Raw genomic sequence first — 21,038 nt, 5'->3', positions numbered from 1 at the left:
ATACTGCTAATTACAAGGAGCTAAGGAGTCTAGTGTTTGCAGTGATAAGATCTTTAAAGGTTAAAGAAACTGACAGATATTAGTAAAGTTAAATTAAAGGTAGTTATACTTACGGCTCTTAGATAAAATAATTATCAAATCCACCCCATTTTAAAGATGTTTTTGTGGGAGATCAAAGATATTTGCCAAAATCATCGCCACAGGTGTCCAGTGCGCATGTGCAACGAAGAGGATGCAACAGAGGAGATTGATGAACGATAAACATGATACATGCGTACACGTCTAAAAATGGATCACCTTTCCACGCCACGCGCTTGAACCTGAAGCATATCTGTAAGTAATTACTTTGTCTGTTACATACATACCTGAAGATCTACAAACCGCCATGTGTTCGAATTCACTCTCAGGAACAAACAACATCGATGACCACTCTCCGTCAAATTTAATGTTCACGCACATCGACAACCACCATACTGTACCAGCAATAGTGGGATAAGACAACATAAGACATAAACACACCCTGAAAACATGTTTTTTCTCCTTTGTTTATCAATGGTCTTGAATTTATCCGCATTACAAAATATGTTTCAATGTTCATACACCACACTTAATTAGTTAAAATGGCATCTGAATATTGAAGACATCTTAATTTATGAGAAAGGTAGTCTGGTGACTGAGGGGGGGGGGGGGTATTAACAAAACAAGCACAAATGAAATTTTTTTTCCAAAATCTTTTCAATGTATTAATAAACTATTTATGTATGAAAAATAAATTTTTAATATTACACAAGGCTTACGCTTTTTATCATGATTTATTTTATTTTTAATGTATGCTTTCTTACAATACAAATGTATAGAGTAGCTGTCACAGGAAGTCGTCCTGTATCAACTATTTAGATTTAGATCCGCTCCACCACCAGATCTATTTATAGATCTGTAATGTTACTGTAGTGTATGTTGTCCACGGGAAAACAAAAGCTTTAAAATACACAAAAAAATTATCGAATTTAGGGCACTAAGGTGAACCACGATGGAACTTAGTGATGGGGTAAGAGTGAACGTTGCTATGTGATGTCTTGATTTATCCATTTTACTTTAGGTTTGCTTTCACTTTCAGTTATTTCCTATTTGTTATTTTTCTTCATATAAACATTAGAGTTATCTTTCTTTGGTTCCAAGTGAAATGGATGATCCATGGAAAGACCTGACGGATCCAATTTTATTGACACTATTCTCCTACCTGAATGTACAAGAATTAAACAATGCTGCCAGGACTTGCAAGGTAATATCATATTACACTATATGTGCACACCAGACAATTATAATAAATTGCAAATGTACGGATCTCATTATCTAGGCCTAGTTTTAAAGGATATTCTGTATTTTTTTTTTTTACATTCTTATATGTGATGACCGTCAAACTTTTTATATGCCAGGCATTTATTATTTTGACCTACATTCATATAAAAGCAAAAAGTCGTCCCTTTCTAGTAATAACTATGAGTTGAACGATGTAAGGTCATAATATGAAAAACATGTTTGCACTGAAGAATATAGAAGTATGAAAAAAAGGATTGTATCATGGATGCGGTATTTTCCCTTTGAAGTTGCCTAAATGTTAAATCCAGTTAAAATGAAAGGGGGTGGAGCTTAAGTATGCGTTAACTTCCAATGCGATAACTTGTTATTGCACACTTTTAAAATAAAGACAAAGTGCTAAAAAACATTTTAATTTTTTTTTCACAAACCAACAAAAAAAAGGTTGACACATGTACTGTCATGTATGATTTAAACCAAATTTTTAAATTTTTCTGCATTAAGCCATGTCACAAGTGTTTGTCTCAAAAATTGAACGAAATTTTACAGTTTTCAAACTGAAACTTGTTGGTCAAATCCGCCATTGCCCTGTTGTCGATTTGTTTAGACGAATTGCTGCTAGAGGCCATTGACTGCAAACTCTCACAGACTTTTTCCAGCGTATTTTCAGCACACATAGGTTCTTGGTTATCATTTTCGTCATACGGTGTTTCCATTTTCATTGCTTTCGGCGCCGGTGGATCAAGTATTTTACTGACATTCTCTGCTACCTCTGGACATGATCTTTTGTACTTCCGCACTGCTCGCTCCGACCTATGTCCGGTTCGCTCCATGATCGCCTGTTCATCCATTCCAGCGCTGTACAACTGGCTAGCACAGGTGCGCTTTCCACTGTGGTTAGTAAAGTTTCCAACGAGACCCCCCTTTTTGCAGATGATTTTCATGAAGGTTTTAATCTTATTAACACCAACAACTTGTGCACCATATCGAATAGGGTTCCCTGCAAGTGGACGTGTGTAAAACTCTCCCTCGTTTCCAAGTGCATTAAGGTACTGATGAAAATAGTCGGCTACTCATCGATCTCCTTAAAACAAGTAACAAAAATAAATTTATATTCATCAATGTAGGTTGTAGTAATGTAAACAAAATCAATCTAAAGGAAAAATACCGTACCTGGTTGACAATAGTGCCGAATGCCTTTACTTTGCAGAGATAGATGGGCAAGTCCTCCCTTAAAAGTCTTGTTTGAACCGCCGCAAAAGTGGATGTATTTACCTCGCCCATCCTCACCAATCGTGACGTTTGCACATGTCAAGTCTCTATGCTCATCAAATCCCCGCAACCCGAATAATTTACACATGTAGAAAAACACTGTATACTGTAGCGTTTCCGCGGACTTGTTTCCCAGTACTTCTCTTTCCCAAAGCAGTTCTTCGTCTTCTTGAGTTATTGGATCTGCCTGTTTGACTTTAGTTCCCAGTCCTTTAGACAAGAGGGATTTCATTTGAGCATCCAGCGTTTTTCTAAACTCTGCAAATTTCAAGTCTGAAAAGAAATTAATGTCATGTCTCTTGTTGTCTCGTAAATACCTTAACAATCCACAAACTAGATAGTAGACCGACTTAGGTGGGTATTCACTTCCGTCCTTCTTCCGTGCGTCGCATACAAAATGTGTCAATGAATAACTCATAGTAGAAACATCCATGTGTAGAAGTTCCGGTACTGCAAGTTCAAAAGGCAGATTTTTGTTTTTTTCTTGGCGCCACTTTTCGAAAACCCCAAATGCCCAACGAGTATTTCTCTTTGTATTTTGATTTTCTTGACTAGAAATCAGCTTCTCAATTTCGTAATCAGAAATTCCCCCGAAACGCTTGGTCGACTCATCGCTGTTCGTTTCACTGAATCTATCGGTGGCACCTCCGTCCATGCCGTCCAAATTAAAATCCCCAAACAGATCGAGGTCCAGTGCATTCGCGCCTGTCGGGTTAATGTCAAAGTGGTTCATACCATCAATGAGTTCCTCTTCTTTTTCAATGGCATCACATATCTGTGATAGAGTGAAATCATCCTCGGTTATCTTATTGCTAAAAAGTCAATCTCATCAAAATTGATGGTGCCGATTTTGTCGTCCATTTTCTCTCGCTGTTATACTGGAAATGTCGTCTGTACACGAGTTGCGCTATACCACAATGCTTTGCGACGATGGGCGGAGTTTATCAAGAAAATTCTAGACTTTTCTAGATATAAACTTGTTTCCGCTGCACTAACGCTATATAAGGAATGTAGGCGGAGTTATCCATGATACAAGTTATTTATAGAACAGTTACTCGTAATAGCGAGCGCAGCGAGCGTCGCGAAGCGACGCTCGTCACTGCGAGCTCTTAAAGCAACGCCTGTGCGAATAGAAAATTCGGACTACTGCACATTCATTCGATAGAATTTTTTGATGCCGTACTTTCGACCCACAATGCATCACTTGTTTTAGCTACGTTCTCGCGAGAATAACGACAAATGTTCAACAAAAAGTTTACTCGCCTTTATTTAATGTATATATTTAAGATAAATAGAAAACGAAACTTTCTTCATTAACGTTCAGCACTGTTCAGGCTTTTTCTTGGAAAATGCAACTTACATACGACGTCATGTGACGTCAGAGTCTAGACGCACCAAATATCACGTGCGGTTTGACGAACCCGATCTAAATCAAAACAACAGAAGAGTTTGCGCTCGCTCTAACGGTCGCACCGTCAACATATTAACTTAATTTATCGTACATCCACATTGGCCGAGACTCGTTGCTGCGCAACTCGTCCCGCCCTAATGTGGATGTACGATAAATTAAAAAAAAAAATTAAAAGATACAAATAATACAAATCTGTGAACAGGGTCCACGGACCTGAGGAAAATCAAAAACCTTCTTTTGATCTGACACACTCCCTGATCATATTTGTTTGGAAATACATTGGTCAAAATACGACTCAGTGATAGGATACATATTTTTTTCTAGCAAGTTTATTATTATTTATCGATCATTTCGAAATGCTGACTTTAAAATGTTGAAATCCCTGTAACGTCATTATTTGTCAATAGCCTGTCTCGGTAAAATTGATCGCATTCAGAGCATGCTCCTGCTTATTGAATTATTTGGGAGACATAACACCATATGCAGGCAAAGAAGGAAATCTGTTGATGGACAGTCATTTCGTTTCTCTGAAAGTTAATTAGTCCGTCATTGACTTCTTGAGTGAGTAAAATGTCTAAATATGAATAGATATAACAGAATCTGTGTTGTCTTCAACACGCCCATAGCACTGGAGATGTAAAAGTATCCCCAGTAAATTCGAATTTTTGACCGGTTTGTGAATCAGAATTTTACGACATGGTTCGGGTCTAAATTTCAAAGCCTTGGTCTCAATATTCAACAATGAAATTGAACTATTGGGTCAGTTTTCAACTCGGATCAAAATTTTTCGTTAATCTGACTGGCCTTTTTCAGAATTGGTATCGTATTGCTCAAGATGAAAGTTTATGGAGAAATCTGACTTTAAAAAGACTTGGATGTCAATATCTGCGCAAGGAGGATAGTTGGAAATTGGAGCTGAAACGTTTAATTTGTCACGTCCCAGTGCATCTGCACCAAACATGCACAGGTCACGTGGACGAGGTCTACAATGTATGCTTCTCTAACAGTGGAAGTCTTATTGCTACGTGTGGAGCAGACGGCATTGTAAATGTAAGATTTCTTGTTCTTCCTTTAATTGGTCATTTAATCCCAACTCTTTAAATTTTTCTGTTTCATTAATAAAAATAGCGATGACTTGAATGAAATCGTACTTTGTTTTCATTATCTCAGGTTTTTATTCTCGATATTTTGCAGATTTGGAAATATGGGATTAACACAGTGTTGTTAATTTCAAAGAAAGTTACAGACGACCCTGATTATGTGAACTACGTTGAGTTTAACGATGCAGAAACACACCTTCTTGTTCATTCTACAAGCAGAAGTCTCGAATATGACAGTACATTAGCTGTGCTTTCCATCCAAAGAGGTAAAAAGTATGTCAAAAAGCCTCTGGTTTTATCTTTTTATAAAAGTTCTTTTAATAATGAAGAGTCGGGTTCAGCAGTATAACATTGCTCAAAGTATGTTTAGGTTAAATTCACTACTAGAGACCAAGAGTCAGCTCTGAGAGTGTAGTAAAGCATATCTTGAATCTTAATGAATCTTAACTGACGTCTTTCGTGCAAATTGTAGGACATACTAGTAATCTATACACATTTATCTCACGGGAGCTAAAAGCTCATCTGAGTTGTTTTACCGCTGTCCAACGTCCTTAAGTATGCCTATTTATTTGTCTGTCTATCTAACCTTCTGTACACTATGGGATATGACCCATGAACTTCTTGTTTTCCATTTACCAGCTGTGATCATGATATGTCGCCATACGGCGAGTTCGGATTCGGATTGGGGGGGGGGGGGGTTGCTATGAAGGAATTTCATCTTTACAACACTGCATGGTACCTTCAATCCTCCGAAATATCAATAAAGGAATTACACATTTAGAAGTATATTTTCCTCGTCTTTTTAGAGATTATGTATATCGTGGCTGCCAGACACTCCGGCGTACGACATTTCAGAGGAACATGGCTGAACAATGAAACCTTCTTGAATGTAAATAAATCCGATCTTTTCCCTCCTTATGACGTAGTATTAACCGCATGCAGGGTGAGTATGTCTTTTTGGCACATACACTGTAACTGTTTAAATGTATGTGATTCAATTTCGAAAGAGATATTAATGTTCAGGAATTATGGCATTTTTAACCTTGTTAATATGGAATTCTCTTTTAAGTTTCATGAAGACGTCTTTGATGAAGATGACCGTCTTTTATCGGAGCTACGGATCCCGGACTGTTTCTCAAAACAAAATGTAGACACAAAAGATCTTCTAAAAATTGAACAAGTAGGGTTCAATCCTGATTTTGTTAAAGTCATAAACTGGTCAGAGTGGAATTCTTCGTCAAATGAACCAAAGGACAATTCTGCCACAAACGTGAAAGTTATAGCGCTCTACAAACAGAGGCTAAATCGGTCTGGTGAAAACGGAGCAGTGTTTTATAAAGTTAGCTTAGATTCGTTAGAATCCTTGGTGATAGAGCCAATCAAAACTGTTTTAACAAATAGTGCGTGTCTGGGAATTCAGCTTTCCACTAATCACAGGTAACATCCATCTCAGCCAATATGTTTTTATGACCCGCCATGAGTATGGCCAGGACCGCTTGCATTGTTTGTCATCTTTTTGTTCCATCTGTTCTTCTGTCACACTCGTTAAACCCAATTTGAAAGAGATTTTAAGATATTTTTGTCACACCTCATATCCTGATAAAAATTGATGAGAACTATCCAACTGGTTCAATATTTTTTGATCTTGATCTTTCCTACTAACTATGATAAATTCTAAATTGTTAATATTGTAGTTTAGAATGTAATTCAAATCTGAACATTCAAAATTATGTGACATCATCAATGTTAAAAGGTACATGGTATACAACTTGAGGCGACTTTCAACTGAAGGGGTCTACATCATGCACGAGAAGGATGTCGTTACCATGGTGATCAGTCTGGAAAACACTGAAGAACAACCGGAAATATTTTGTGACCCCAAACCTGCAGATGATTCATTAACAATATCTTACTTCTTTCCAAGTGTGTCTGAAGACCTCGTCGCAAAGTATACATTTTACAATTATTATGTAAAGGCTTTTTGCATTTCATCGATAAAATTCATATTGAAATCTTATGTTTATAATTGTATACAAGATTTAGTCTTTTTACATTATTTTTTTTTACTTCTCAGTGAATCTGAACCGGATGTTGTTTTCCTATGGGATCGTCACTCGCATAAAGTCGTTTCCAGGTTACACCATCACACTGGTGTGAGTGCTGTTGCCTTCCACCCACGTGACCAGGAAGTCCTAGCTAGTGTAGCAGACGATAAAAAACTCAGAATATGGACGTCTTTGAATAGAAAAGAGAGCTATATAATTGATTAATCTCTGGAATATAATGTCGCATAGCGCCATCAAATTCATTTTTTGTACATTGGATGTTTATTTCGTGATAGTTGTACCACCTAGAAATCTTTTGTCCATCATTTTTATGAACAAGATTTTGCCGCAAACAAGTCCGTTATGGAAATGCCACATATTTGTTATTTTTGTGAAATACAGGGAGAGGAACGAATCACAAACATCATTGGCTAGCAAAGATGCATGTACACATCAAGCTCTTTTATACAAATGTGTAAAATTCAATTGAGAATACACATGTACTTTCAAATAAACTCTCCGTAAATACAATTAGGATAAATCTGTTTCATGCACCTGATTGAATTCTACGTCTGGAAAATCCAACTTTTAATCTATAGCGCCATGACAAAAGTATTCCCAATTTGTAAAAAAAAAAAAAAAAACGCGCTTCAAATCAAGGAACATAATAATATGTATAATGTGTAATTAGATTTCTCTCTTTGGTGTGCAGTGTAGAGAGGGTTCTTAAAACAACCATTCCTCACGATAAATTTAAATTAGGTTTTTTCATTATAATAGACAGTGTTCAGCTTCTTTAATAAAAATGAAAGTCAGACATTTTCCTTCCTTGCGATTGGTCATCAACAAAATAACTTCGATGTAAATTCCTTCGAGTTGACTCACAAGTACTAGTACTCTGAAGTTGATAATAAAATGTTGTTTGAGTTCCTCATAGACTTTATGTACCAGGTAGTCTTCGAAGAACAGATTTTCCAACATTATTTTGCAATATTCCGATGGGCACTAGTTGTATTATCCGGTCTCTTTGTTTAATCAGATGAAGCAAATTCACACACGAGAAGAAATCCTTGTTTTTTGACCTTCAACTCAACATTTAGATATATCGACGATGCATTATAAGTAGTATAAGGCGTCTAGATGGGTGGGTCAACTGAGTGCACTTTTGGGGCTGTGGGGGATAGGTGGGTCAACTGAGTGCAGCTCCTGGGGGGGATAGGTGGGTCAACTGAGTGCAGCCCCTGGAGGGGATAGGTGGGTCAATAGAGTGCAGCCCCTGGGGGGATAGCCGGGTCAATTCAGTACATATAATCCCCCTAAATACGGGGGTGTGTTTACACTGTGTTTACATTATACACTATACGCTGCTGCTACTACCATTCATAACGCTGCTACTACGATTTTGGCAAATACTCAAGAATTTGATTATGACGTCACTCATTCACAGTGATTTTCCGAAAACTGAAAAAAAAACAATAACACACAATAGAAACAAGAACACAGATTTTATTCAAGTAAAAAAATACAACAATTTACTTTTTCTTCTTCTGGGCCTTATCGGTCATCAGGGATAGTTTCCTCTTGTGAGTAGTGCTGGGTCCTGGATTTTCTCTGTTGTGTTCCTTTTTCTCTTTTTTGTCTCCTTCTTTCACTGGAGGTTTGGTCTGGTGGGTCCCTGAGATCTTGGGTTCCTGAGGCTTTTTCTCCAGTTTTTGTACTTCTTTGACTAATTGTTGATCCTCCTCATCCTCTGTACACTTATTAGCCCAATGGCCAAATTTCCCGCACTTGTAGCACAAATCTTTCTTGGGGCAATCTGGGGCCCAATGCCCTAACTCTTTGCAGATGAAGCATGGATCCGTCTGTCTAGTTTTCTTTTTTTCTCCCGATTCCCCTTGTCCTTCTTTTTTCTGGTAAGTGCTTCCTCCTCCTCTCATTTTGTCTTGCATGTTAGTAACTTTTACTTCTAATTTGGATAATTTGGCACGAATCAAACAAAATTCACTGGCGTTGTAAGTTTTCAGATCAGTCAGCTTGTTTTCATGATCACCCACCTTCTCAGCAATATATTTCAGCGTGTTGTCATGATGTCGCACTTTCTCACCAATATAATTCAGCTTGTTGTTAAGATCACTCACCTTGTTGTTCATATCATTCATCTTGTTGTCAAGAGCGGACAGCATGTTAACAATCCCATCCAGAGTTGTATTTAATAGGCCCATATCTTCTTTATTCGCATATTCTGGAAGATTATACATGCCCAAATCTAATCCCACTGCATCCTGTGACTCTGGCATGGGGGCTCCTACATAACCTTCAGGTGTCACATAGTTGGGGTTGTCTGGAGTATTCATCATTGCTTCTGCCATACTATTTTCACGTCTGTCAAGTTCGAAATGTCAAGCAAGACTGATCCTCAAATCCCAGCTCCGCTTTATATACCTGCTGTGGGGCGTGTGCATCAATACGTTTTACCTACGTTTTTATGCTGACTACACAGGTAATACTTGGCAGCGAGTCAAGTTTGTTTAGGGTCCGTGTGCAAAAAATATGCTGACTACACAGGTAAATACTTGGCAGCGATTCAAGTCAGGGGGACCGTGTGCACCTTTGACCTACCTTTTTATACCTGTTGCATCACCTGTGAGGGGGGCCGTGTGCAAAAAAAAAATATACGATAGACCTACGTTTTATACTGGGGGTATAAATGAGAAGAAAAATCTGGTCCTTTCTTCACAATCGACTATCATGTCAACCCTGATACACACTCACTCTCTGATTTTAGATGGGTATGATTGTTTAGTACGATGGGCACAAAATCACCAAGAAGCTCTACCCCCGGAGGCAGAACAAGTATTTCAGGAAGCCAGCACTATCATGGAAACCCTTCAGGATTTATGGTTACTATGCCTAACCTTATCACATCATTCGACGAGCATGGGGAGACTAGCTACCATACATTTTCTATGTCGACATATGAAAACAATTCTGCCCCAGAAATGGTACGGACTGAACCTGACCCTTTATTTCGGAAAGCCTTACAGTTTCCTGACCCATCCCCAAGCGGGCAAAGTGATTTTATTGTGGCAGGACATAGATGCGATGGAGAAAGTATGTATTCAATACGGAATGAAATACCTGGAAATTTCACACAGGCTAGGAAATCCGTGACTTTTAATACCAGCCTCAATCAAATCTACGAATTACCCCCCGAAGACCGGAGAAGTCCCTGGATGCAATTAGTAGCAGATCGAATACGATTTCGGAGGAGAATTCGACAGTTAGAAGCTTTGTTAGTTTTTAAGAAATAAAAAATCATGTAATACTACATCAGTGTTATGTTATTGTATGACGTCATATATGCACTCGGGTTCGGCGTTTCCCCCTTCAATTTTGCTTTGTCACTGTGATGGGGCGTTTTTTGATCACATGATCAAAAGCCAATCACATTTGATCACATGATTGGATTGTTGATGTTTTGCCGCGATTGCACAATCGTCTGCTATTGTGTATAAATACAGACCCTCCGAGCTCTCGGCTTCATTCTGCTTGTTTGCTGAATTCCAGTACAGAGAAGAAAGAAAAAAGAAGTGTAAGAAGAAGATGGCTGCTCATCGAAGAATATTCCATGAGGAACTTTACTTAATCCCGGGTATAGTAATAGAGTCCTACATCACCGTCCGACGGCTTGATAATGACCGAGAGTTGATGAGGATAAATATGGCTAGAATAGCGGTGGCCAACCAGCGGAGGAGAGCTCGCTCTAACCGAAGACAACCGTCTCAGTCCCCGCCACCACCACCACGACCTGCGCCCCCCCAGACCCAGGCCAGAAACCAGGGGAGAGTTCCCCGCTGGGGATTTTCAGTCCCCACTCAGCGGACCATATGCACGCTTTGTTTGTCAGACAGCGAGGAAAATAATTTCGTATGCGGACGTTGCCTACAGAGGCCCGCTTGTCTTCTTTTATTTTTATGACACATCTTTATACAGTCGGATTCTGACGAGGACATGGGCAACCTGGTGGAGGAGCTATTGAGAAACTAAAGCTACCGGGGAGCCACTAAGGCGGCCGTTTTCACGGCCACCCAATTGTTTCGAAAAGATGCCTACTTAAACAGTCAATAAAAAAAAAAAAAGAAACATTGTGTTTCTCTCAAGTTATAACACCAGGTCACTTTTTTTAAAAAAAAAATTATGTCTCCAAGTACGCCGTAATTTTTTATGTAAATTAGATTTTTTTACCCCAGTGAAAAAGGTTTGTAATCTACCGTGTAGGTCGTTTAAAGTTGTTTCACATTGTTTATAATTGTGATTATGTTATCCCTCACCTATATGTTTAATGTCAGCTATGCTAAATAGCCCATTTCTGTGTAATTTGAGAAAATGTTTTTGTCATGTGCTTAAAGTATGGCCTGCTATTCATGTCATCATTTAAAAAGTCAATCCTAAATAAAATCTGTCTTTAAAAAATACATTTTTTACAAATGACATTTAATATGATTAGAGTATAGGAATCCATATATATAAGAGATATTATTTTTGTATTACATTTATAAGAGACATTGTCTCATGTAATTTAAATCATAATAACAAAAAATGGGTTTTATTTTTCTATACAGTCCTCAAACCTGGAAGATATGTTTTGTTCCTAACCAATCCATTCTCTAAGTGAAGTGAAGCCTGGCTGTTGGTCTTCCTTTGGGAAATATACAGTGAAATAACTAACATAAAAACAAAACTTGAATCTAAAAAAAGTTTCAATATCATTTTAATTTATTTAATTATTATTATTAAGATAATTATTTTAAATGTTTATATTTTTAAAATGGATAAAAAATAAAATCTGATAATGGAAATCAATACTATAAAGATAGCAAGTTTTTTTATCTTTAATTACTGATGAATTTCTGAATTTTCCATTAAAATATTTGACATTATATCACAGGGGAAAAGAAAAAAAGTGGAAAAAAAACTACTTGAGTGTTTCTACTGACCCCCCCTCCAGGGATCTGCTTATGAGTGCATGGGGATTGCGGTGGACCTTCATCTCCTGTTTAAAACAGACATTAGAGTATGACAGATAAAAAGGTACTTTTTTTTTTTTTTTAAAAAGATCTTTATTTTACATCACATGAAAACACACAATTAATGATGAAGAATGTACACATGTTTTTCATAAGTGTGTACAAATTGTTCAATATAATGTCTATAATGAATCCAATTTCCTTGGGCTAGTCCACACCCAATCTTGTAAGGAAAAGCATAAGTCTGGTAAGGTAAACTTTCCCCCATTTCTTGTAAACAGGCTTGAAACCATTGCTCTCTGTTTTGTGGGGTATCCTGATAAGTGGAAATTCTTTTAGGTCGGTGACTTGCTTTTCCATAATCCCATTGAGCTAGTAAACAAATGACCACAGGGGTTTGTGAGGGAAACACCTTAATAGTGCCTGGAATTCCTCTATCTTCTTCTACGGCTAAATTTCTAGTCCCTAGAGGTCTGCGAGTGGCATAGAGATTAGCTTGTGGGAATTTCTCTGCAATACTTTGACTCAATCCATGAGCTTTTACAGTTAAACAATTACATTGATGAACAATAGCTTCTACCTCACAGTTGAGTAAATCACCTTGTATCTCCTGGAGACTCATGATGTAAAATGAATCTATTTTTTAAAACACCCTTGTTTTTATAGAACAACAACAAACAACACAATAAAACAAGTTTTTTTTTTTTTTTATTCAGGTAAATCTACAATCTCTTGGAACTAATTCTTTGTTTCTCACATCAGGTTTTAGAACTCCATATTCTTCATAGTCACCTTGTCTATAAAAAGTTCTTTCCAATTCTGGGGTGCTGTAAGACATCTCAAAACAGGTTAATTTATGAATCTTTCTGTACATGTATCTCCCTTGAACTCTGTTTTTCATTTGAATGAATCCTCTCACATGATGAAGTTTTCCAGTTTCTGGATGCCTTTCTTTTTGTAAGATCAAGTATTGATAATCACTTCCAATGATTTGATCTACATCTTCCTGTCGGCACCCAGTTAAATTAAATATCCAATTATTGGCTATTCTACCTCTGTCTTGTTTTAAGTAAGCAATATATCCATTGCCTGTATTTTCTTTCTGTTTGTTTTGATAATGAGCCTTAATATCCTCCAAGAGTTTGTTGTTTGGTCTTATGTTTTCTTTTTCCTCCTCCTCCTGAGGTTTATATTCTACAGGATGTTCTTCCATCAAGGGAGGTGGTATAAATACTGCAGGATGTTCTACCATCAAGGGAGGTGGTATGATATCTTTTCCTCCCTCCTGTATAAGTAACCATTCAGTTTCCTTTAATCTAGTGTTCTGACTCATTTCTTTACTGGAGGTGTTACCCATAATGAAACCAGTCCACAACTGAGGTGTGTTTTGTACCATGTTTACTATTTATACTTTTTTTTTATTGTATTTATTTTTATCAATCTTTAAAAAACCCTCAACACTTTTTTTTGTTTTGGTGTTTTGAAAAAAATCTATGGTTAAAGGGAGATAACCTTTTTTTCAAAAATGACAAAAAACCCACAATTTTTTTTTCTTTTCTTTTTTTATTGAGATCTAACAATAAATAACAGTTCAATCTTTTTTTTTTTTATTCACATCTTGACCAGCTCACATTCTTTAAGAACTGTTTCTTCCTAGCTTCTCTGGCTGCAATAGCTTCAGGTTTCTTCCAAGCTCCTATCTCCCATTCTATCCAATCTCTGGGCTCCAATTCCTTATTTCTCTCCTCCGGTTTCAGAACCCCATATTCTTCATAGTCACCTCCTTGCTTGTAAAACATACTTTCCAATTCTGGGGTACTGTGAGACATAGCAAAATCAGCAGTGATATGAAGTCTGCACATAGTCAGTCCTCCTTCTGGTTCCTTCATTTGAATGAATCCCCTGATTTGATGCAGTTCTCCTGTCCAGGGATGTCTTTCCTTTTGTATAATCAAATACTGGAAACCGAAGAAGAAATCATCTTGGTTGCTCAGAAACATGTCTATATCTTCTTCTTCTTTAGGCTCTTTAATGGTGAAAGTCCAATTAATGGCTGTCCTGTAAAATCTGTCTGGACATTTAGGATCATTGATAGGCTCATGCAGGGGTATATATTCATTCTTAGGTTCCGGATCCAGGGTTTTCAACTCTATTCTTCTTTTTGTTTGAGGAGCTTCGTGATCCCCCTCCATAGGTTCCGTCATTCTCTTTTCTAATAAGGCAAATTTATCTTTATCCATTTCCATCTCTTTTTCTTCTTCTTCTAATAGTCTTGGAATTCGCTTGCCAAACTGTCGTTTACTCATCCACATGCCCCACCAACTGAGGAGGATCGTCTTTAACACCTTGTTTTTATATGCCCTACACCTTGGCAGATAAGGGCCGTGTGCAAAACATACGTTTTACCTACGTTTTTTTTTATGCTGACTACATAGGTAAATACTTGGCACCGATTCAAGATTATGACGTCACGCTTCACAGTCAAAAGCTCAGTCTAGCCTAACCAGTTCAAACTGGATTTTTTTCTGAAAACACTAACACACAATAATAAGAACACAGATTTTGATTTTTTTTTTCATTCTTTATTTTGTAACAACAAACAACAAACAACAAACAACTCATTTACAATACATTTTGATAAAAACATTGACACTTTTGTCCATGACCCGTAGGTAATTTATGATAAGTGTTTTTAAACCAATTCGCTACGTATCTGTCCCTTTGTAAAGCCGTACTCTGGTCAAAGGGGAATAGCCACTCGTCGGTTTTCTTTCTTTTCTTGTCTCTTTGATGTAAATAATACACGCAATATTGTCCACACACATCGGTATTCCAGTCTTGATAGCGATACGGATTATAAATCCATTGTTGAGCATGACGCTGGATAAAATCTTGAATTTCTTTTTGTAAGGGAGGAAATCCATAAGAATCGAAATATTCCACCACGGGATTGCTCACATATAGACACACCCAATGTTCTCCAGGTCGATCTTGAGGATCCGTATTGACCACGACAGCTTTTTCTCCAGGTCTTAATTGATCCGGTAATAAATCTACAGGATACACGCCTCCAAAAGAACTCTTGAATTCTCTGGATAAGACTTCTCTCAATTGTCCCGTATCCATTTTTTTTTTAGTAATCAATGCTCACTTCTCTCTGTTTGTTAATTTCTAATAAGTTATCGAATTCTGCATACACCACACAATTGATGGTGTTAACCGTATTGTTGGTAAACTGCACTTCTACTCTCAGATTTCCTGTTTCTATGATGTGGAATTTATCCGATTGCGCTTCTTGATCTTTAGTGAAATCCCAGCCCCATAGAGTGTAGCCGCTTTTATACTCTTCTAGGGTGATGTCCGGAGCCCAATCTTCTCCTAATTTCCCCAGAGCTTGATACAGACTGAGATATGATCTCAGATATAAATCGTCGTTGAAATTAGGCTCAAAACAACGAGTACTCATGGTCTCTCCGTTGATACTGACATCTAATTTCTTGATCCCAAAGTTTTGGAAATGAAAGGGATTTTTAGTTTTATCTCCGTTAAAGGCCGCATTCTCCACAAAGCCTAAAATGAGACGTTTAGGCATCTGACCTTGAAACAGATGATCCGTAATCTTAGACTGGGTCCCTATGGGGAATGGTAAAGGTTTTCACTTCCACTCTTCTCAAGGGATATTTGGCTCTGTGGGTATTCAAACTCTGATTAATGGTATTCATCATGACTGCTGTGGGTTTGACTTTTCTCACCCACAAGATCATACTCAATATTTTCACTTTTCCTGTACTTCCTCCTTTGATCAGCATGTAAAAGAGGGTCTAGCTCGATTAAATCGCAAACGGACGTCCACTCCATTAGGTAGAAATCGATCTTGTTGAAACAAATCCAAATGTAAAGTATCCAGCAAACTGATTTTCTTACTGTCAGCAATAGCTTGGTGTCTTTTTCGGAATCCTTCGTTTTTAGAATTGGCCGGTAACGCTGTGAGGATGGGTTGGTTAATGGTCACCGTGTCGGCACCACCATCTTGACCCTGAGTTACATCAAAGGTTTTATTTTGAGCTACACCAAGAGCCTCTAACCCCACTTCGTCCATGTGTCCTGCCGTATCTTTTTCCCACAGACTACAGGCCCTCGTCTGTGTCTTTAAAGTTCTGGGTCGGTAAGACAATAATTTCTCCAGATAAGCTTTGTAAGGATAGGTATCCGTCCCTGGAGTCACTATTTTTCCATTCAGACTGACATCGATTTCCGTAAACATGGAATGTAAGATATTATTCACGGGACTGGAAGTGCTGTTCGCCCCAGTCAGATTACTTCCATCGTCTTTGGTAAATTTACATACCATTTGAACATAAGTTTGAGATAAATCCAGATAGTGATCTCCTTGTCCTTTGATTTCAAATTCGATGGGAGCGGTGTCGGAATCTAAAGTACTGGAAATGGGGTAATATTCTTCCCATTTCGAGTCTTCTAAAGCAATATTAGTCGGAGGGACTTGAAACAATTGTAAATTGTTCATCCCACACGCACAGGAATCGGGCTGTAACATGATGTGTCTACTAGGATTCAGTTTTCACAAATGAACCTTCTGTTCCCTGGACTGTCCTATTTATACTCTCTCTCTCTCTCTCTCTCTCTCTCTCTCTCTCAGTCAAACACATCTAAATGACGTTTTCTTTTAGGAATTCCTCCTTGTTTTTTCCTTTTTCTCTTAGGACCCCCTCGGGCTAACAGGATTCTTCCTCTCCCTGTCTGCTTTCTTCTTTTTCTTCTTCTTCTTCCTTGACCTGTTTGTCCTTTTTTCTTCTTTTTCTTTCTAAAGGGTAAAGAGACTCCTCGATTGAAAGCAAATAGACCTGTATTTTTGGCCGCATTGAGTCCGTGGGTTAAAAGAGCATTTCTGATGTTTTTTCTTTTTCCCACCACATCCCTGCCTATCTTCACTCCGGCCATGATGGCTTGTTGTTTCCCATGTTTGAGTAAATCTTTGACAAATCCTCGACCTTTTTGTGGCCCCATGGCTAACTTGGTCGCTTCTTTGAGAGTCAAACCTGAGCCTATGCCCGGTAGGGGTATGTTAGGGACTGCTGCCGAGAGGAAGTTTAAAAAATTTCCTCCTTTTTGAGGTTTCATGTGAGTTAAAAGCCTACCCAATTTGAGTAATCCTGTAAGAGGAGTTCCCGATAGATTATCCAAGGGAAGGGCTCCCACCAATCCAGAGATGATAGAACCTACTGCTCCGCCTTTTTGACGTAATAAACCTTTATGATAAGTCCAACTGTGTCCTCTTTGTCTCAGTAATCCGGGATGATTCTGCATGGTTCATGTCGCTTGTTCAACTGACCTTTATATCCTCGGGGGACTTCCTTTTATACCCTTTACGGCTGAATACAATACAGACAGCAGACCAGACAAGCCACCACACCCAATAAGATGGAACACAATAACGGTACATTCATCTCAGTAGACTTTTCTGAAATGAAGTTTCACCACTGATTTACCACTTACAAAGGGCATGGGAGTCCCTAAAGGAGTCATGATGTGAATCTCAATGGTATCGAAATGTTTTTTACTTAGTTTCAAATATTCCGCTCGAATGGGTTCCCATTTGGCTTGTTTTGAATCCTCCAAATGAAATGTACAAGGCACCACTCTTAAGAGTTTCAAGGCATTGGAGCCTACCGTCTGGGGTTGAATCAAGTCACAATAGACATACATGGATTTCAGATTTTCATATAAATCCACAGTACTGTTTCCCAAGTAACTAATGTTGATCCATTTGGTCATGTTTTCTGTATCGTTCTGAAGAATGACTTTCTGACCGTCCATGCCTAGCTTATAAGCTAGGGATGTGGGGAAACGAATGCATAAGGGAGTAAGCATTTTTTCATTGATTTCATACATCACTCGATCATAGGTCTCGTAATATACTAATTTCATAGATTTTTCTTCATTTCCATCACCAAGGGTTTTCCATATTTTTTTCAATGATCTCTCTAGTCCTAGACTTATTTCCTCTGTTAAGGCCTTGGGGTGAGTGTAAGGCCCGGGTCTGAAGTGAATTCGTCTAATTTCCATCTTGCTATCTAGTTCAACGAGTGCAGGCCGTTTAGTATGGGCCCAATCGAGCAGTACAGGACATTGACGTAATGGCATTGGGTCTAAGGTTTTCATTTTAAATCTGCCATAAACATTGGGGTTTTTGATATGGCGAGCATAAGACTGAGGAACCAGGATGTCAAAATAAGCCTCCTTTTCTGTAATGTTTTTCAATGAATTGGGATACATCATTTCTGTTAAAGCCACTTCCCATTCTCCGTCGGTTAAATCTAGGGATTGTGGTAATAAGGTTTTAAATTGAGCGGTCGTATTGCTAGAAAAAGAGGCCATAGACCCATCACTGGGTAAAGTCATGTAAAACCCACTGCTCTCGGCCATGTTCAATCTAAGACTGAGACTCTAGACCTTAAGACCTTTGTATTTATAACAACACTTTTTTAAAATTCAAAACATTTATTCAAAAAATTTACACATCTATTTCTTCTTCTTCTTCTTCTGATGATCGGTCCTCAATCACTCGAGTCAACAAATGTCCTTTCTTTTCCACCGAGTCTTTAATCTGGGAAAAGGGGATGCGACAATACAAGTACTCTGTAGGACAATAATGAGGTGGAAACATCAGTCCTTTTTTCTCCATCTTGAAATAATATTTCAGACAATCTCCAATGTCCGAGTACCATGAACTTTCATTCTGAATGGTGTTGATGGGTGTCAGTCGATTCCTTTGAGTACAAGTAACCCATTTGAATTGCTGATAATGTTGGTTGATTTTCACCCTCACTCTAGATCCTGTTAGAGGATAGGGAATTTTCATTCTTTTTTCCAACCACACATTCTCCAGGTAATAGCCTGGATGATTTTCAAAGAAATCCATGATGGCTCCTATTTTAGTTTTCATCCACCCTCCTTGCATGTACATACACTGACTAATGGGACTCTCACAATACCAACGATACTGCATCTTTGAAACAAAAAACACGTCTGACTTGTTCAGTGTCCTTTTTCAGAATGAGAGAGGGTTTGTTATATACCTCTTGATAAAACCTTTCATCTATTTTTATTTTATTTTTTAAATTTTTATTTTTTAAATTATATTTTATTTTTAAAACAAACAACAAAACAACAAAGAATTTTTAAACACAAATTTTTATTCAAGTCAAAAAATACAAAAAAAAAAATGATTTTATTGTCCTTCATATCGGCATAAGGGGCATTTCTTGTAGGAAGTCTCAAAGAGTTTCTTCACACACTTTTCACAACACGGATATTGCCGGCATTGTCCGCATTTCCATTTTCCTCGAGTCTTTTCCTGGTAGCACATCATACATTCTTTCAAAGGTCTGTTCCTGGTCATTTTCACCCATCGGGGAGGCGGTATGTTCTCAATTCCTTTCTTCCAGATGAAATATTTCAGGCACCAGCTACAACCACAAGTCTCCATGGAAGGGGGGTCATCTACCATCCAGTGTGGCATAGGTTCTCTACATTTACTACATCCCCAGTACCAATCAACAACTTCTCCCGCATCGTTATAGCCGACGTATTTATGTATCTCTTTCGTCTTCTCATTGCAGTGATAACATATTGTTTTTTCTACATCAATCCAATAGATAATTCTCCACACAAAAGACATGATGGCTAAATAATGAGTGCAGGGTACTCCCAGCTCCGCTTTATATACCTGCTGTGAGCCGTGTGCACCTTTGTCCTACCTTTTTATACCTGTAAGGACCGTGTGCAAAAAATTAGGGGGCGTGTGCATCAATACGATAGACCTACGTTTTTTATGCTGACTACACAGGTAAATACTTGGCAGCGATTCAAATCCGTGATTGTGACGTCATCATGACAAAGCTAGTGTATATAGAGCGCTCTGTTGTGTGTATATAGAGCGTTTAGTTGTATGTGTGTATATAGGGAAAAAAATAACTAACAACACTAGAATTTTTTTGGTTTTTTCTTTTTATTTTTTTATTCATAACAACAACAACAAGAACAAGAACATCATAATAACAAACATTCAAAACTTCTGTTCAGTTCTTTTTGTATGGGAAAAGGTCTCCTCATGTACAAATAGTCTGTTTCACAAGCACAGTCCATGATATCGTATCCTTTTACGACCACTTCTTCCAAATAGTCTTTTATACAATCTCCAGCTTTTTTCATCCATTTTCCTTGAATCCAAGTCTTCTCGGGTCCCTGTCTTCGGTGAGCCAAGACGTAATTGACTTTCCATTTAAATTCTCCATATTTAGGTGATCTGGGTCCTAATAAGACCATGTGTTTGCTTCTTTTGCGGTGCGGTAACTTGAATCTCTTATACAGGTAGATTTCATTGAGACCTGTTTGTCCTGGATTCTTATCAAAGAAATCTTGAATACATGTCTCTTTGTTTTTCATCCATTCTCCTTTGTGACTAGTCCCTTCAGGTTCTACTATTTTCCAACGATACTCTGAGCTTAAAAAATCCATGATGTGTGCTCTGTCCCTCACTCAGATCAGAAATGATCCTCTTAGGGTTATGGTGTCTCCTTTTTATATAGAGGGGTGTATCTATTTTTAGATTCCGGGATTAACTGGGTGAATTGGTCTTCTTGACCCTAGGGGTATGATGTATCATGGTAGGACTAGGCATGATGTAACCGACCGAAGAACTCACACAGACCATCCAATATTCTCGATTAGAATCGTGTAAAGCTAACATGACCACACTGGTGATGATGAGGGAAATACAAATGAATAATTGTGCAAAATACACAATTTCTTCTCGAGGAATATTCTCTCCACAACATTTCCAATG

The 21,038-nt window shown here is 38.0% G+C and overlaps 2 protein-coding genes across 2 annotated transcripts; one reads left to right on the top strand and one right to left on the bottom strand.

The window, feature by feature from the left end:
• Positions 1–940: 940 nt before the first annotated feature.
• On the top strand, positions 941–7,468 carry LOC134280265 (F-box/WD repeat-containing protein 5-like). The gene is made up of 8 exons (XM_062762669.1): positions 941–1,048; positions 1,157–1,282; positions 4,814–5,050; positions 5,195–5,366; positions 5,907–6,043; positions 6,170–6,537; positions 6,854–7,048; positions 7,175–7,468. The coding sequence occupies exons 1-8, from the start codon at positions 1,031–1,033 to the stop codon at positions 7,368–7,370; spliced, it is 1,449 nt and encodes a 482-aa protein (XP_062618653.1). The 5' UTR covers positions 941–1,030; the 3' UTR covers positions 7,371–7,468.
• Positions 7,469–15,305: 7,837 nt separating this feature from the next.
• Positions 15,306–17,497, bottom strand: LOC134280264 (uncharacterized protein F54H12.2-like). The gene is made up of 3 exons (XM_062762668.1): positions 17,102–17,497; positions 16,097–16,718; positions 15,306–15,805 (listed from the first exon to the last, which is right to left on the bottom strand). The coding sequence occupies exons 1-3, from the start codon at positions 17,495–17,497 to the stop codon at positions 15,306–15,308; spliced, it is 1,518 nt and encodes a 505-aa protein (XP_062618652.1).
• Between the last annotated feature and the right edge of the window lie 3,541 nt (positions 17,498–21,038).

The sequence above is a fragment of the Saccostrea cucullata genome, unplaced genomic scaffold, assembly GCF_032062105.1.
Source record: "Saccostrea cucullata isolate Sc308-1 unplaced genomic scaffold, CSIRO_AGI_Scuc_v1 ctg5913, whole genome shotgun sequence".
In the NCBI taxonomy this organism is placed as follows: Eukaryota; Metazoa; Mollusca; class Bivalvia; order Ostreida; family Ostreidae; genus Saccostrea; species Saccostrea cuccullata.
Note: the sequence above shows the minus strand (reverse complement) of the source record. Positions and strands in the feature narration are given on the sequence as shown.

Coding starts and splice junctions, on each gene's coding strand:
- LOC134280265 (XM_062762669.1), top strand. Junction 5,367..5,906: donor TGTGCTTTCCATCCAAAGAG/GTAAAAAGTATG, acceptor TCGTCTTTTTAG/AGATTATGTATATCGTGGCT. Junction 7,049..7,174: donor TCTGAAGACCTCGTCGCAAA/GTATACATTTTA, acceptor TTTACTTCTCAG/TGAATCTGAACCGGATGTTG.
- LOC134280264 (XM_062762668.1), bottom strand. CDS start 17,497: ATGCAGAATCATCCCGGATTACTGAGACAAAGAGGACACAGTTGGACT. Junction 16,719..17,101: donor TGAAGATAGGCAGGGATGTG/GTGGGAAAAAGA, acceptor ATCATGTTACAG/CCCGATTCCTGTGCGTGTGG. Junction 15,806..16,096: donor ACACCAAGCTATTGCTGACA/GTAAGAAAATCA, acceptor CATTCCCCATAG/GGACCCAGTCTAAGATTACG.